This window comes from Pan troglodytes, chromosome 18, assembly GCF_028858775.2.
Source record: "Pan troglodytes isolate AG18354 chromosome 18, NHGRI_mPanTro3-v2.0_pri, whole genome shotgun sequence".
NCBI classification, from domain to species: domain Eukaryota; kingdom Metazoa; phylum Chordata; class Mammalia; order Primates; family Hominidae; genus Pan; species Pan troglodytes.
The window spans coordinates 45126997-45145212 of record NC_072416.2 but is presented as its reverse complement, the minus strand read 5'-3'; the positions used below and the strand labels follow the sequence as shown (position 1 = coordinate 45145212).

The window sequence follows — 18216 nt, the reverse complement described above, 5'->3', positions numbered from 1 at the left end:
ACGGCTCAAAAGATTTAAATTACACAGTATGTGCTTAATGGACACAGTATCTTGCTCCCAACATCCAGAGAATAGGCATTCTCTACCAGCATTCATAAAACATTCATCAAAACAGATACACGTGCTCAGCTAACAAAGGAAGTCTGAACATATATGCAGAGCATCATGTGACAGAAATGCAATTAAACCAGAAATCAGCAACCAAAGATTACTTTAAAACTCCATATGTTTGGAAATATAATAATATACTACTTAGTAATTTGTAAGTCACAGAAGAAATCAGTATGGAAATTTGAATACATTTAAAATGCATTAATGAAAATACTACATTAAAAAAACTGCGGTACAGCTAAAACAGTACTTTGAGAAAAAAGACTGAAATTTAATAAGTTAAGACTCAAGAAGTTAAAAGAAAAACAAATCCAAAGAAAGGGCAATCATAAAACAAATTTAAAAAAAAAACGAAGATACAAAAAGAATAAATCAGTGAGGCCTGACGTCGGCTCTTTGTAAAAGGTAACAACAGGCAGACTTATGCCAAGATTGATCTAGAAAAAAAAAGACATAAATAGGCCGGGTGCGGTGGTTCACGCCTGTAATCCCAGCACTTTGGGAGGCCGAGGCAGGCAGATCACGAGGTCAGGAGATCGAGACCATCCTGGCTAACACGGTGAAACCCCGTCTCTACTAAAAGTACAAAAAATTAGCCGGGCGTGGTGGTGGGCGCCTGTAGTCCCAGCTACTCAGGAGGCTGAGGCAGGAGAATGGCGTGAACCCAGGAGGCGGAGCTTGCAGTGAGCTGAGATCGCACCACTGCACTCCAGCCTGGGCAACAGTGCAAGACTCCATCTCAAAAAAAAAAAAGAAAAAGAAAAAAAGACATAAATAATATTAGAAATGGAAAAGTTATAAATCAACTACAGCAAGGATTTAAAACTATTATGAAACAAACCAAGTAGAAAGTACATCTGCCGAACAAAAAAGGAAAGAAACTGTTTCTTTAATAAATAAATGACAATGGGGGAAAAAGAAAAAACAAGAACCTATAGATTAAAAGAGATATAAAAGTCAAGTGAACTTACTGATTCAAACAAACTATAAATGGAGGGAACTGATGACAGAAGTTTGAACACTGGTATTTAATATTAAGTTATTTATTTGTTTGATTTGATAATAGGATAAAGGTTATTTTTTAAGTGGCTTTAGTGATACAGAAATGTTTACAGATGCAATGATTTAATGTCTGAGATTTGTCTCTAGTATGTAAGAGGTAGAAGTTAGGAGAGACAAATAAAATAAGATTGGCTAGGTTATAATTGTTGAAGTTGGGAGCTGGGTACACAGATATTTTTGTCTGTTTTTGCATATTTGAAATTTTAATAAATGTTTTAGACTATCATAAGAGAATATTATAAATAATGATTTGTCAGTAGGTTTGTAAAGGGTATATATAAATGGTGATGTTTGGAGAGTATGGAGGGAATCCCAGCTTTTTTCTCTGTTAATCAGAACTCACAACAGGTTGGGAGACTAAAATTCTAAGGAAAACTTGTCTTTCTGGCCAGAGGAACTAGATAGAGGAGACCATGTTGTCATCTGGAGAATATGAAGAAGTCTTGGAGAGGAGAGAACTAGAGCAGGGAAGCACTAATGCAGGCTTTCTTTCTGAGGTGCCTGTGTGTGGAACAGATCCAGGGAAACGTGGCAGCAGTGTTGGGAACCATGTTACAGTATAAACCACCTCTAAGTCCCTGAGTGTGTCACACACTGGGCAAGCCTACCCAGCACAGCAAAGTCTTTGAACATTGGGACCACCACCCAAACAAAGAGAGACAGAATTTGCAGTGCGAACGCAACTTAGTTGATTGTCTGCAGAACCAAAACAAATAACAAAAAACGACATCCTCCAGGGATTTTTTAACAGGATCCAAGTCACACAGCATAATATTTAAAATGTCCAAGATACAATGAAAAATCACGTACAGAGAACTAGGAAAATCTGGTTAATTTTTAATGAAAGGCAACCAATAGATCCCAACCCTAACCCAAATATTAAGAACTATCCAAAAATCTTTTTTTAATTTAAAAAAATGTTTTTAATAGAAATGGGATCTCACAATGTTGCCTAGGCTGGTCTCAAACTCCTGAGCTCAAGTGATCCTCCTGCCTCAACCTTCCAAAGTGCTAGGATTACAGGTGTTAGCCACCATGCCCAGCCAGAATTATCAAAAATTCTAAAGCAGTGATAGAACCATGCTTCATGAGATAGCAGTAAACACTCTCAAAGAGTAGGAAAATAGGACTCAGCAGAGAAATAAACTAATTTTTTAAGTGAAAAATTTAGAACTAAAAGAAAAATCTGAATTTTTAACAAATAATCACTGTATGAGCTCAATAGGAAAATGGAGAAAATAGAGTCACTGAACTTGAATCAGTAGAAATTATCCAATCAGAAGTACAGAGGGGAAAAGATTGAAAACAAAGTAATTGAAAACTGTCTATGGGACAGTTTCAAAGGGCCTAACATTTGTGTTATTTAAGTCCTAGCGGGAGAAGAGATTGGCACAGAATAAATATTTGAAGAAAAAATTGCTAAAAAGTCCCAAACTTGAAGGACATATATCTGCAGATTTAAGGAGCTCAGTGAACACCAAATAGGATAAACAAAAACAAAAAGCAATACCTGCACACATCAAAATCAAATTACTTGAAATCAAAGATTGAGATCTTGAGGTCTACCAGAGAAAAATGATGCATCTTGTATAAGGGAGCAGTGATTTGAATGACTATTTTTTCTCTTTAGAAATGATGGAAGCCAAAGGTAGTGGATCAGAATCTTCACAAGCTGGGATAGGCAGTAAGGGGAACTGTGATGCAAGACTTCTTTCAAGAATGATAAAACTAAGAGAATTTATCACCTATGCACTTGCTATAAAGGAAGTTATTTAGATAAAATAAATGATACTAGAAAAAATCATGAAACTTCATGAATAAAGGGAAACGAATGGTAAATATCTGGGTAAATTTCAACCATTTTACCAGTATCAGGAATGAAAGAGAGAATTCTATCACTACAGACCCTACCAATATTAAAAGGAGTAAGAAAATACAGGGAACAGCTCTGTGCCAGAAAATCAGATGACTTCGATGAAATGGGTAAATCTCTTAAAAGCTACACAGCTGCCCAAACATGTCCCAGTAGACATACACAACCCAAATCATCCTGTGCTTATTCAAAAAATGAATTTGTAAACACCTTCTAACAAAGAAAACTCTAGGCCTAGATGGGTTCGCTGGCAAATTGTACCAAACATTCAAGGAAGGTATAATGCCAATTCTTTAGTATCATCCAGGAAATGAAAGAGCAGGGAACATTTCTAAACTTACTTTGTAAGATAAGCATTACCCTGATAGCAACGGACAAAGAGACATTATAAGGAGACTATTGATCAGTATTCATCAAGAAAATAGATGCAAAAATTTCAATAAAATATTAGCAAATCTAATTCAGCAATATAAAAAAATACATAATAGTAAAGCGTGGTTTATCTCAGGAATGCAAGTCTGGTTCAGCATTTGAAAAATCAATGTAATTCACCATAAAGACTAAAGAAAACTATGATTGTCTCCATTTGTTAAAATTCATCACCCATTCATGATAAAAATCTCAGAAACATAGGAACAGATGAGACTTCCATAACCTGAAGAAAGGTATCTACAAAAACCTACCAGCTAAACCAGGCACAATGGCATGCATCCATAGTTCCAGCTGTTAAGGAGGCTGAAACAAGAGGATTGAGAATCACTTGAGCTCAGGAGTTCAAGGCCAGCCTGGACATCATAGTAAGAGCCTGTCTCTTAGAAAAAAAAAAAAACAACAACAACAGAAAACCCTACACCTGACACCATACTTAGTGGTGAAAACCTGAATTATTTCCCCTTCAAAATCTGTAGCAAGCTAAGTCCTATTCAATGTTATACTAGAAGTTGTAGCCAGTACAAAAAAGCATACAGATTGAAAAAAGAAGAATCAATCTTTTTGAAGATATCGTTGTCTATATAAAAATTTCCATAGCATCTGAAAAGCTCCTGGAACAAATATATCAGGTTAACAAGGTTGCAGGATGGAAGACCAGTATACAAAACTCAATTGCAGGTCAGGCACTGTGGCTCCCGCCTGTAATCCCAACATTTTGGGAGACCAAGGCAGGTGGTCTGGAGTTCAAGACCAGCCTGGGCAACCTGACGAAACCCAGCCCCTACAAAAAATATATATATATACATAAAAATTAGCCGGGCATGGTGGCTGCACCTGTAGTCCCAGCTACCCGGGAGGCTGAGGCAGGAGGATCACTTAAGCCAAGGAGGCGGAGGCTGCAGTGAGCCAAGAGCACACCACTGCACTCCAGCCTGGACAACAAACTGGACCCTGTCTCAAGAAAACACCACTGCACTCCAGCCTGGACAACAAACTGGACCCTGTCTCAAGAAAAAAAAAAATCAGTTGAATTTTTATATACTAGCAATGAAAACTATAGTTCAAAATTAAGAAAACAGTACCATTTAAAATATTACTCCACCAAAAAAAAATGTGTAGTATCTGTTAACTGAAAACTTAAAAGACCATAATGAAAATATTCAGAGATGACCTAAGTAAATAGATATACTGTGTCAATGTATTGATAGGCCCAGTAGTGCTAAAATGTCAGTTCTTATGAAAATGATCTACACAGATGAATACAATTTCAATCAAAATCACAGCTATATTTTTTGTAAAGATTGACAAACTGATTCTAGAACGTAATGGAAAAGCAAGGGATTACAGAAGCCAAAATTATTCTGAAAAAGAACAAACATGGAAGACTCATGACCTGATTTCAAGACTTAATGTGAAGCTTCAGTAACCAAGACTGTGGTACTGACAAAGGACAGACACACAGATCAATGGAACAAGATAGTCCAGAGATTAGATTTCTGCAAATATGATTCGTTGATTTTTTTGACATTCAAAGGAAATTGAGTGGAGAAAGGATAGTCTAACAGATGGTGCTGGAACAATTGAACCTCCATATTCAAAGAAAAAAAAAATGAACCCTTACCTGTTGGGTGTAGGTGTTGCCTCACCTACATCCAACACTGTATTTAAAAATTAACTCAAAATAAATCATGGACATAGATGTAAAATTATAAAACATTTAGAGGAGAATATATGAAAATCTTACTGGGTTAGACAAAGAGTTCTTAGATGCAACACCGAAAGAGTATCCATAAAAGAAAAATTCAGGCTGGGCGCGGTGGCTCACATCTGTAATCCCAGCACTTTGGGAGGCTGAGGCGGGCAGATCTCGAGGTCGGGAAATCGAGGCCATCCTGGCTAACACAGTAAAACCCCATCTCTACTAAAAATACAAAAAATTAGTTGGGCATGGTGGCGGGGGCCTGTAGTCCCAGCTACTCAGGAGGCTGAGGCAGGAGACTGGCATGAACCTGGGAGGCGGAGCTTGCAGTGAGCCGAGATCATGCCACTGCACTCCAGCCTGGGCAACAGAGCGAGACTCCGTCTCAAAAGAAAAAGAAATTTATAAATTGGACTAATGAAAAAGCTTTTCTCTGTGAAAGACACTGTTGAGTGGGAAAAAAAAAAAAGCCACTGACTGGGAGAAAAAAAATCACCTATGAAAAGATTTCTTTCATCCAGAACTCAAAACTCAACAATAAGAACAAAACCCAATTATAAAACAGATTTCAACAGATACTTCACCACAGAAGATTTAATCATTACAAAAATGCAAATTAAAACCACAATGAGATGGCACTATTCTCCATTAGAATAACTGTAATTTAGAAAAATCACTAAGTGCTGGGAACTATGTAGAGCAGCTGAAACTCTGATACAGTCCTGGTAGGAGTGCAAAATGATAGAGCCGCTCTGGGAAACAGGTTGGTGGTTTCCCATAAAGTAACTGTGTGACTCAGCCGTCTCTTCTGGATGGGTACCCGGGAGAAATGAAAGCTTATGTTTATGGAAAAAAACCTATAAGTAAATGTTCATAACAACTTTATCTGTAATAACCAAAAACTAGAAATGTTTCAAGTGTTCTTTAGCTTTTAAAAGAATAGGCCAGGTGCGATGGTTCACGCCTATAATCCCAGCACTTTGGGAGGCTGAGGCGGGGGGATCACTTGAGGTCAGGAGTTCAAGAGTAGCTTGACCAACATGGTGAAACCCCGTCTCTACTAAAAATACAAAAAATTAGCCGGGCTTGGTGGCAGGTGCCTGTAATCCCAGCTACTTGGGCGGCTGAGGCAGGAGAATTGCTTGAACCCTTGAGGTGGAGGTTGCAGTGAGCCAAGATTGCACTACTGCACTCCAGCCTGGGCGACGAGCAAAAACTCCATCTCAAAAAAAAAAGAAAGAAAGAATAAACTGTGGTACATCCATATAGTAACATCTATTCAACAATAAAAAGGGATAAACTACAGCTACATGCAGTAACCCCAAATGCATCATGCTAAATAAAATGAGCTAGACTCAAAGGATACATGCTGTGTGATTTCATTTATATGAAATTCTGGAAAAAGTGAACTCTAGGACAAAGAACAGATCATTGCTTACCAGGGATGAAGACTGGAGATGGATTTTGACTGCACAGTGACAGCACAAGAGAAGTTGAGTGGGTTGTGGAACTGTTCTTGAAGTGTCAGCAAGGACTGAGTAGTGGATTGAGTAGAGCAAGCAGACTCAAAGAATTTGCTTTGGAAGTATAAATTGTCTCGTTAGAATTCAACTGTAAAGAGAAAAATGTATATAAATTGGTACAACCACTTTGGAGAGCTATTTCGGATGTGCTCTGGTAAAGCTGAAAATGGTCACATGCTACTACACAAGTATACTTCTAGATGTATACCCAAATGAAATTGTCATACCTGTGCATAATGAGAAGACAACAATGTTTACAGCAGTATTAGCTAATTATAAAAGTAGAAGCAAGCTAAATGCCCAATAGGAGAATGGATACACAGTGATTTATTTCTATAATTGGTATGAGGTTTTAAAATATGTGGAACAATACAACATATTTTTATAGATATGTAAGTATGAAAATATTAAGTGTGCTTTAAATAAGTGAAATTAAACAATATTTATTAGATCTCATTCTTCATTGAAATATTCCATGAAAAGATAATTCCATATTCACAAATTTTTAGGAGCATTACCTGGAATATTGACTATAGATGAATGTTGTATTGCTTTTAATAAAAGTAAATCAGTTAAACTTAAAAAAATTATACAGTTGACATGGGAATTGGATCAAATTTTAAAATTTAAATGTTTAAATGTGTAAATAGGCCAGGCGCAGTGGCTCACGCTTGTAAACCCAGCACTTTGGGAGTCTGAGGCAGGCGGATCACTTGAGGTCAAGAGTTCGAGACCAGCCTGGGCAACATAGTGAAACCCCGTCTCTACTGAAAATACAAAAAATTAGCCAGGTGTGGTGGTGCACACCGGTAGTCCCAACTACTCAGGAGGCTGAGGCACAAGAATCTCTTGAATTGGGGGTGGAGGCTGCAGTGAGAGCCGCGATCACGCGACTGAACTCCAACCTAGGAGACAGAGTGAGATTCTGTCTAAAAAGAAAACAAACAAAAAAGTGTAAATAGATGGTTTTATTTAAGAAATCTAAATTAAATGTTAAAAGTCACCATTACCCTTGAATACTAAATGTGAGAAACTAGTTCATGGGTGATGTTTAAGAAAAATATCCATTTATAAATATAAAAAAGAAGCCAATCACGGTGGCCCATGCCTGCAGTCCCAGCACTTTGGGAGGCCGAGGCGGAAGGATCACTTGAGCCTGGCAGTTCAAGACCAGCCTAGACAACATGGCAAGACCCTGTCTCTATTTCTAAAATTAAAAATATATTTTAAAAATAAATATACAAAAGAAGGCATCGATGTTTAAGAGTATACAAATAGTGTTTTAGTCCACTTTTATCAGTGGCCTTTTCATGATAGTAGCTTTCTGGGGATTTCATTTCTGTTGGGGTCTTCAGGGGCTCCAATAAATAGCATCCCTTTTCCCTGGTGGAGTGCTGAACCAATTGAGAAATAAAAGTGTCAGTGTGTAGGGAGTTGGAAAAGCCTCTTTACCACAGTGAAGGCTAGGATAGAGCAACGCAGAGAGATGATCTAATTAGTGTTGGCAACTCCTTGCCCACCAGTTCTACGTCTCACCTAAGTCTAGAACAGCCCATTCCACTCCAGGGAAAGTTCGCATCTGCAGAGCAGACCGGCCTACCCAGTCCCACTTCCTATGAGGGGAGGGAAAAAGAAACCAAACTCCCACCATCCAGGTAACTTGCCCTGCCTCCCTGGGTAGGATATAGGGATAGGGTAAGAGATCACTTACTTGATGAAAGATGTAAGTAAAAGATCCCTTCTCATGCAATCTGGAGTAAAAGAAAAGTAGTTTATGCCCTTCTCCCAACATTGCAATTTGTCAGATTCACGTTATGAATATTTCCCAAAAATTTGTTGAACTAAACAATTCAATATTTAGCTGTATTTACAGTAGAAAAGTGCTATGATCTTGTTATTTATCTTTAACTCTTGATTTTTTTTAAAAATATGTCTTTGAAGAGCATTTACTATAGCCTTATATAATACCATATTTATTTGGATTAAAAGAAAAGCAGAGAGTAAATATAAATACTTCAGACAGCTTGATTATTCTACTGATACTTCTACCAAGTCATAGTTTTATAAGCCTAGTCACTTTCTCATTGTCTGCCATGAGCAAGAATTATACTGGATGAAACTGAGCCAGTGACCTTCCATTGGAAGACATCACAGTCCAGTGGAAGAGGGAAGTCATTACAGCATTAGAGCTCGCTACCAGAGTGTGAGCGGAGGGCTTGGGTTATATAAGTGATGAAAAACTAATGAGAACTGTTGATATATTTAAGAAAATATATTGCTTCTTTGTTAAAATACATGCATGAAGACTTTGTAAAGTTTTGAACTGGAAATCCTATTTCATTACCGATTTTCCACCATTCTCACGGAAGTGGTGAACCAGTCATTTCAAATAAACCAAAATTATTTAGTCAAAATATAATTCTTTAAGCTATATTTTGTAAGTTGTTCTCTCTTAGTTTTATGCCATCAAGGTATTTGGTGGGGTGGGGGGGAAATATATGACATGACATTTTTATTAGTCTCTTTGAATTAAAGGGTAGGTGTGGCATACTGCTCCCTCAGAAATAATAGCTAGGAAGTGAATACTCATTAGATGTCTTGAATGGCAATTCAAAGGTAATCTTTATTCACTCACTCAAATTTTATTTTAATGATAGAGTCACATATGAGAAACTAGAGCCCAAACAGGGAACACTGTGTGAGTATGTAAAGCGCTTCATGGAATGAAAAGGATGCACATTTAGAGTCAGACCAACCTGGGTTTAATCCTTGCCACCGAATAACAGATTCATCTCTGCCCACAAAAAAACATGATACCTACTTCATTAGGCTCTTCTGGAGATTAATGCTTAAAATCTAAATTCACAATGTAAGAGAAATCGCCAAACAAGAATGGATCAAGAGTGTTTAGGAAATAACTTAGAACCATTTAGCTATAAAATTTGAATGGGGGATGCTAATAGAGCTTCCATTGATAGTACAGTTGACGTCTGCCTGTCTGAAAATGCAGGTATTGTTAAGAGGTGAAATAAAGCAACCATGTAGAACAGTAGGATATTGTGTAAATAAATAATAGGACATCCGGGAATAGGTATGGCTAAGAGTATAGATAAAAACATTTTTATATGTTACAGCTAAAGTAGGATGTGTATATCTTACAATTAAACACAGGTTTTTTTAATGTGCAGAAAAAGTGAAAAGAAACTCACCAATTAATCACATGCATTGTTGGAATAATAGAAATATGAGTGATTATTTTATTTTCTCCCCTGTCCAGTACCATGAGATTGCTTTTATAATGAGAAAAATGTTAGATAGTTATGCCTTGTGAACAAAAAGTTTCTACTCTTTATAGACAAAACACAAAGTAAGTTCCTTAATGCTTGGTTCCATTATAAAGACAACCAAAGAAACAGATCATTAATCTTAGTTCCTCTCACTATTTAGGCATCAGCCATTTATCTATTATGGTTTTCTGTCAGCTGTCATTCGGTATCCCATGTTGTCTGTGGAAAATAGAAATAGAAAAATTCAAATTAATATATCTTTTTAAAAGCAGTGTTTTTGTGTTAATATTACAGATTTATTTGAGGTTCCTAGATTATCAAATGGAGCACTCAAATGAATGCAAGAGAAACTTCGTTGCAGTCTATGATGGAAGCAGTTCTATTGAAAACCTGAAGGCCAAGTTTTGCAGCACTGTGGCCAATGATGTAATGCTTAAAACAGGAATTGGAGTGATTCGAATGTGGGCAGATGAAGGTAGTCGGCTTAGCAGGTTTCGAATGCTCTTTACTTCCTTTGTGGAGCGTAAGTAAATAATTCCTATAGTATTGAGATCTTTTACATATTTTTCACTCATTCACAGTACACTCAGCATTTACTTTTTTAAAATATTTATTTTAGGATGTATTTTTTTTTGTTTTACTACAGCTCTTTTTAATGCAAGAATATTATTTAAATTTAAAATATTTTAAATTTTATTTAATTTTTAGAGGTGGGGTGTTGATTTGTTGCCCAGGCTGGCCTTAAACTCCTGGGCTCAAGCGATCCTCTGCTTCACCCTCCCAAGTAGCTGAGACTGCAGGCACACGGCACTATACCAGGCAGCATTTACTTTTGACGAAAATGTGCAAGTCACAAGGTAGAAGCAACTATATCTTGGTCCCTGTTCTCTTGGAATGGACTGGTATGGGTGAAAAAACCATGTTAACATATCAATTGGAACACTAATTATAAAAGTGTAAACAAATGGTAGAGATTGCAGACAGGGAAGACTTATACTTTCTCTCAAGATTTTCTAACTTATTAGTAGTATTAATTTAGCTTGGTGAATAGTTATGAATCCACGAAACTATGGTCATCAAAGATTTAGATATGCCATAGATCTTTTTCTTTTTAAATAACTTTAAACTTACAGAACATTGTAAAAATGATAGATTCCCTATGTGCCGTTCACGCAGATTCTCCTAATGCCAACATCTCTCAAAGCCAGAGTAAAACTGAAAATTAACACAGATACGGTATTATTAACTAAGCTATAGACCGGTCCGGTATCTCTAGTTTTGCCATGAAGGTCCTTTTATGATCCAGTTTCCCACATTGCTTTTAGTTGTCAAGTATCCTTAGCCTTCTCCATCTGTGACAGTTACTCTGTCTGCATCTTTCCTTGACACATTGTCAAGAGTACTAGCTAGCCAGTTTAGTAGAATGTCCATCAGTTTGGGTTTGTCTAGTGTTTCTTAGGGATTCCATTGAGGCTGTGTATTTCTGTCAGGAATACCACAGAAACTATGTTGTGCCCTTCTAACTACATCATGTCAGTGAAGCAGGGGTACATGGTACCATTTTGTCTTATTGCTGGTGATGTTAACTTTGATCACTTCATTAAGGTGCTGTCTGCCAGTTTTCTTCACTAAAAAGTTGCTATTTTTTTCCTTTCTAATTAATAAGTCTCTTTGAGACTATGCCAATATCTTCTTACCCACTAATTTTAGCATCCATTGTTGGCTTCTGCCTGTAACAGTTAGTACTGTAGAGTTTACCTAATCATGATTTTCCATTTCCATCATACTTTCTGTATACATTAATTAACATTCTGCTGTGAGAAAAACTATCCCTTTTTCCTCACTTATTCAGTTATTAATAATTACATCAGTATGGGCTCATGGCTATTTTATTCTATTGTTATAATATTAATAATATTATTATTATGACCGGGCATCGTGGCTCATGCCTGTAATCCCAGCACTTTGGGAGGCCGAGGCGGCAGATCACTTGAGGTCAGGAGTTCGAGACCAGCCTGGGCAACATGGGGAAACCCCCGTCTCTACTAAAAATACAAAAATTAGCTGGGCATGGTGGCAGGTGCCTATAGTCCCAGCTACTCAGGAGGCTGAGGTGGGAAAACCACCTGAGCCCAGGAGGTCAAGGCTGCAGTGAGCTAAGATCACACCACTGTACTCCAGCCTGGGTGACCAGAGTGAGACTGTCTCAAAAAAAAATTATTGTTTTCTATGATACTAACACTATTTTGTTGCTCAAAGCCCGAGCTTCAGCCATTGGAAGCTCCTTCAGTTTGCCTCCTCTGTCCTCTCAACATACCGAATTAATAATTTTTAAATTATTTTCTTACTTTACGGCAATGCTGGATGAACCAGGCTCAACTAGTGTTTTCCCTGACCCAACGCTGGACCAGCCGCATTTCCAAGGAGCCCTTTCTTCATCTTAAACAGCGAGAAACCTGACTAATTATCTGAAATGGATTAATTTGTTTAATCCTAATATACACAAAAAGTAACTTCACAATTGCTAATCCATATCCCTTTGAGAAATTTCCTAACAAAATACCTTACATACAGTTCTTTTTATGTTTAACTTTACTGTCAAGATACTGTTTTCCAGTTACTCAGGCTAGTGGTTTATATTTCATTTTGTGCCCCCCCGCCCCCAACATCATGGTGTCTGTACATTGTTTTTATGTGGGGGTTCTGGAAACATAATTGTTGTTCCTAGAGAGCCCACATCCCAAGAGGGACACTTGGAGGTGTCCTTGCCTCCTTCATTCTCTGCCTTCCATTTCTTCCCTCTATCTGGATTTCTTTTTGCACAAATGAGCAGATACATCTGTATTTTCTATGTGCCATTTTTTCTTATGTGAAGGAGAGCATTATTCTTTTACGCTTTATGTTTTTAACTTAAAAGTATATCCTGGTTAGGTGCAGTGGCTCACACCTGTAATCCCAGCACTTTGGGAGGCCAAGGTCGGCGGATCACTTGAGGTCAGGAGTTTGAGACCAGCCTGGGCAATGTGGCAAAACCCCATCTCTACTAAAGATACAAAAATTAGTGGGGCATGGTAGCACGCGCCTATAATTCCATCTACTGGGCAGGGTGAGGCATGAAAATTGCTTGAAACTGGGAGGTGGAGGTTGCAGTGATCTGAGATCAGGCCACTGCACTCTCCAGCCTGTGTGACAGAGTGAGACCCTGTCTCAAAAAAAAAAAAAAAATTATATCCTGGAAACCATTCCATATCAATTCATAGAGCACATTTTTTTTATAGCTGCATAGTACAGCATTGTATACACCAACTTTATTTTATCTTCTGCTTATGGTGGGCATATAGGTTATTCCCAATATTTGCAGTTATAAACAAGCTACAGTGAATAATGTTATGCGTATGTCTTTTTGTATTGTTAGAGACATATCTTCAGGATAAATTCCTAGAAGTGGGATTGTTTGGTTTAAAAAGTTGTGTAATTTCGTTAGATATTGCCAAAAACCCTTCCGGAAGGGTTGTAGCTTTTTTTTTCAACTGTGGCAAAATATACATGGCATAAAATTTACCCTCAGTCACTTTTAAATGTACAAATCAGTGGCATTAACTACATGCACATTGTTGTGCAACCATCACCACTGTCTTTAGAGCATTTTTATCATCCCAAGCTGAAACTCTATACCCATGAAACAGTTCCTTCCCATTTTTCTCTCTCCCTACCCTGGTAACCTCTATTCTTCTTTCTGTCTCTGTGAATTTCCATATTCTGGGTAACTCATAGTAGAATCATATAATATTTGTCCTTTTATGTCTGGCTTATTTCACTTAGCATAATGATTTCAAGGTTCATCCATGAAATCTTTCCATGGTTCATCCATGTGGTCATATGTATCAGAATTTTATTCTTTTTTAAGGCTAAATAATATTCCATAAGTAAATGCCACATTTTCTTTATACATTCATTTATCTGTTGATGGATGTTTGATTGTTTCTACCTTTGAGCTATGATGAGTACTGCTGCTGTGTAGAATTGCTGGATCATATGGGAAATCTGTGTTTAAGTTTTTGAGGAACCAGCAAACTTTTCCACAGTGGCTGCACCATTTTACACACCGACCAGCAGTGCACAGAGGTTTCCAGTTTCTCCACATGTTCACCAATACCTGTTATGTTTCATATTTTTGGATAATAGCCATCCTAATATGTGTAAAGTAACATCTCATTGTGGTTTTGATTTGCCTAATGATTAGTAATGTTGAGCATTCTTCCATGGGCTTCTTGGCTATTCGTACATCTTCTTTGCAGAAAGGTCTCTTCACATCCTTTGCCCGCTTTTGAATTTTTTTTTAAGTTGTAGATGTTCTCTGTGTATTCTGGATATTAATCCCTTATTGTGTATGTGATTAGCAGACTTTTTTGCATTCTGTTTGTTGTCTTTTCACTCCCTTGATATAGTGTCCTTTTGGGTACAAAAGTTTTTAATTTTGATGAAGCCCAAATTAATGTGGTTTTTTTTGTTGTTGTTTTTGGTGTGATATCCAAGAAATCATTGTCAAAACCAATGTCATGAAGCTTTTCTCATATGTTTTCTTCTGAGAGTTTTATAGTTTTAGCTCTTGTAATACATTTAAGTCTTTGATGTATTTGGAGTTAATTTTTGTATATAGTGTAAGTTAAGGCTCCAACTTCATTCTTTTTCATGTGGATATCCAGCTTTCCCAGGATCATTTTTTGAAAACACTGTCCTTTCCCATTGAATGGTCTTGGCACCCCTGTCAAAAATCAATTAGATCTGGGCACAGTGGCATACACCTGTAGTCCCAGCTATACAGGAGGCTGAGGCAGGAGGATTGCTTGAGTCCAGGAGTTTGAGACCAGCCTGGGCAGGAGTTCAAGACCAGCCTGGTCAACATAGCAAAACCCCATCTCTATTTTTCTTTAAAAAAGTGAAAAAAGAAAAGAAAAAAAAAGACCAGGCACAGTGGCTCATGCCTGTTATCCGAGCACTTTGGGAGGCCAAGGTGGGTGGAACACCTGAGGTCAGGAGTTTGAGACCAGCCTGGCCAACATGACAAAACCCCATCTCTACTAAAAATACAAAATTTAGCCAGGCGTGGTGGCACACGCCTATAATCCTAGCTTCTCAGGAGGCTGAGGCAGGACAGTCACTTGAACCTGGGAGGCAGAGGTCACAGCAAGCCGAGATCGTGCCACTGCACTCCAGCCTGGGCAACAGAGCTAGACTCTGTCAAAAAAAAAAAAAATTATGTGAAGATTTATTTCTGGCCTCTCAATTCCATTGGTCTATATGTCTGTTGTTATGCCAGTAGCAACTGTTTTGATAACTGTAGATTTGTAGTAAGTTTTGAAATCAGGAAGTATGAGTCCTCCAACTTTTTTCTTGTTTTTCAAAACTGGATTGGCTATTCATGGTTCATTGAGATTTCATGAACTTTAGGATGACTTTTTCTATTTCTGCAGAAACACTGTTGGGATTTTGATAGGGATCATTTTAAATCTGTGGGTCACTTTGAGTAATATTGTCATCTTAACTGTATGAAGTCTTCCCATTCATGAACACAGGATGTATATTCCCATTGATTTTTCATCTGTAATTCATTCAGCAATGTTTTGTAGTTTTCAGCATACAAATGTTTTGCCCCCTTAGTTAAATTTATTCCTAATATTTTATTCTTTTTAATGCTATTATACTGGAATTATTTTCTTAATTTCCTTTTTCTAATTGTTAATTGGCAGTGTTTAGAAATGCAACGGATTTGTGTATGCGGGTTTTGCATCCTGCAACTTTGTTGACTTAGTTTATTAGCTCTAACGGGGGTGTGGGTGGGGGGGTGGGTGTGATCTTTAGGGTTTTCTGCATATAAGATTGTGTTGTCTGTGAACAGAGAAAATCTTATATCTTCCTTTCCAATTTGGATACCTTTTATTTCCTTTTCTTGCCTAATTGCTCTAACCAGAACTTCCAGTATGTATTCAATAGAAGTGAAATTGGGTATCTGTCTTATTCTTGATCTTAGTGGAGCTCTGTCCTTCACTACTGATTATGATGTTAGCTTTGGGTTTTTCATATATGGCCTTTGTCATGTGAAGGAAATTTTTTTTCTATTCATAGTTAATTGAATGTTCTTATCATGAAAGCCTGTTGAATTTTGTCAAATGCTTTTTAAAAAATTCATTGAGTTCATCATGTAGTTTTTTTCCCTTACTGTAAATGTGATGTATTAAATTGGTGGACTTTTGTATATTGAACCACTCATGCATTCGGGGAATAATTCCCACTTGTTCTTGGTGTATAATCATTTTATATGTTGCTGAATTCTGAAGTAGTAATTTTCTTGAGGATTTTTATATTAATATTCATAAGGGATATTGGTCTTTAGGTTTTTTTGTGTATCTTTTTCTAGCTTTGGTATCAGAGTAATTCTGGCCTCATAGAATGAGTAACTAGTTCTGGCCTCATAGAATGAGTAACTAGTGTTTGTTCTTCAACTTTTTCAAAGAGTTTGAGGATTAGTGTTAATTTTTTTTTATTATTACAATACTTGAAGTTCTGGGATACATGTGCAGAACATGCAGGTTTGTTACATAGGTATACACCTGCCATGCTGGTTTGCTGCATCCATCAACCCATCATCCACATTTCTCCTAATATTATCACTACCCTAGGCCCCCATCCCCCAACAGGCCCCGGTGTGTGACGTTCCTTCCCCTCCCTGTGCCCACGTGTTCTTATATTTCAGCTCCCACTTATGAGTGAGAACATGCAGTGTTTGGTTTTCTTTTCCTATGTTAGTTTGCTGAGAATGATGATTTCCAGCTTCATCCATGTCCGTGCAAAGGACATGAACTCATCCTTTTTTATGGCTGCATAGTATTCCATGGTTTATATGTGCCACATTTTCTTTATCCAGTCTATCATTGATGAGCATCTGGGTTGGTTCCAAGTCTTTGCTATTATGAATAGTGCTGCAATAAACGTGTGTGCATGTGCCTTTATAGCAGCATGATTTGTAATCCCTCTGGATATATATCCAGTAATGAGCTTGCTGGGTCAAATGGTATTTCTGGTTCTAGATCCTTGAGGAGTCTCCATACTCTTCTACGATGGTTGAACTAATTTACACTCCCACCAACAGTATAAAAGAGCTCCTGTTTATCCACATCCTCTCCAGCATCTGTTGTTTTCTGACTTTTTAGTGATAGCCATTCTAACTGGTGTGAGATGGTAGCTCATTGTGGTTTTGATTTGCATTTCTCTAATGACCATGATGATGAGCTTTTTTTCATGTCTTTCTTGGCTGCATAAATGTCTTCTTTTGAGAAGTGTATGTTCATATCCTTCACCCACTTTTTGATGGGGTTGGTTTTTTTTTTTTCTTGTAAATTTGTTTAAGTTCCTTATAGATTCTGGATATTAGCCCTTTGTCAGATGGATAGATTGCAAAAATTTTCTCCGATTCTGTAGGTTGCCTGTTCACTGTGATAATAGTTTCTTTTGCTGTGCAGAAGCTCTTTAGTTTAGTTAGATCCATTTGTCAATTTTGGCTTTTGTTGCCATTGCTTTTGGTGTTTTAGTCATGAAGTCTTTGCCCATGCCTATCTCCTGAATGGTATTGCCTAGGTTTTCTTCTAGGGTTTTTATGGTTTTAGGTCTTATGTTTAAGGCTTTAGTCCATCTTGAGTTACTTTTTATATAAGGTCCAGTTTCTGGAAGGGGTCCAGTTTCAGTTTTCTGCATATGGCTAGCCAGATTTCCCAATACCATTTATTAAATAGGAAATCCTTTCCCCATTGCTTGTTTTCGTCAGATTTCTCAAAGATCAGATGGTTGTAGATATGTGACGTTGTTTCTGAGGCCTCTGTTCTGTTCCATTGGTCCATGTATCTGTTTTGATACCAGTACCTTGCTGTTTTGGTTACTGTGGCCTTGTAGTATAGTTTGAAGTAAGGAAGCATGATGCCTCCAGCTTTGTTCTTTTTGCTTAGGATTGTCTTGGCTATACAGGCTCCTTTTTGGTTCCTACGAAATTTAAACTAGTTTTTTCTAATTCTGTGAAGAAAATCAAATGGTAGCTTGATGGGGATAGCATTGAATCTATAAATTACTTTGGGCAGTATGGCCATTTTCACGATATTGATTCTTCCTATCCATGAGCATGGAATGTTTTTACATTTGTTTGTGTCCTCTCTTATTTCCTTGAGCAGTGGTTTGTAG

At 37.4% G+C, this 18216-nt stretch overlaps 1 protein-coding gene across 5 annotated transcripts in view; it reads left to right on the top strand.

The window, feature by feature from the left end:
• Positions 1-18216, top strand: part of NETO2 (neuropilin and tolloid like 2) — a 58880-nt gene that overhangs the window by 23905 nt on the left and 16759 nt on the right. For all 5 annotated transcript variants that reach the window (XM_016929793.3, XM_016929792.3, XM_063797109.1 and 2 more), the window contains exon 7: positions 10282-10510. In XM_016929793.3, coding sequence (XP_016785282.1) covers positions 10282-10510 — 229 coding nt within the window. The remainder of the gene's footprint in view (positions 1-10281; positions 10511-18216) is intronic.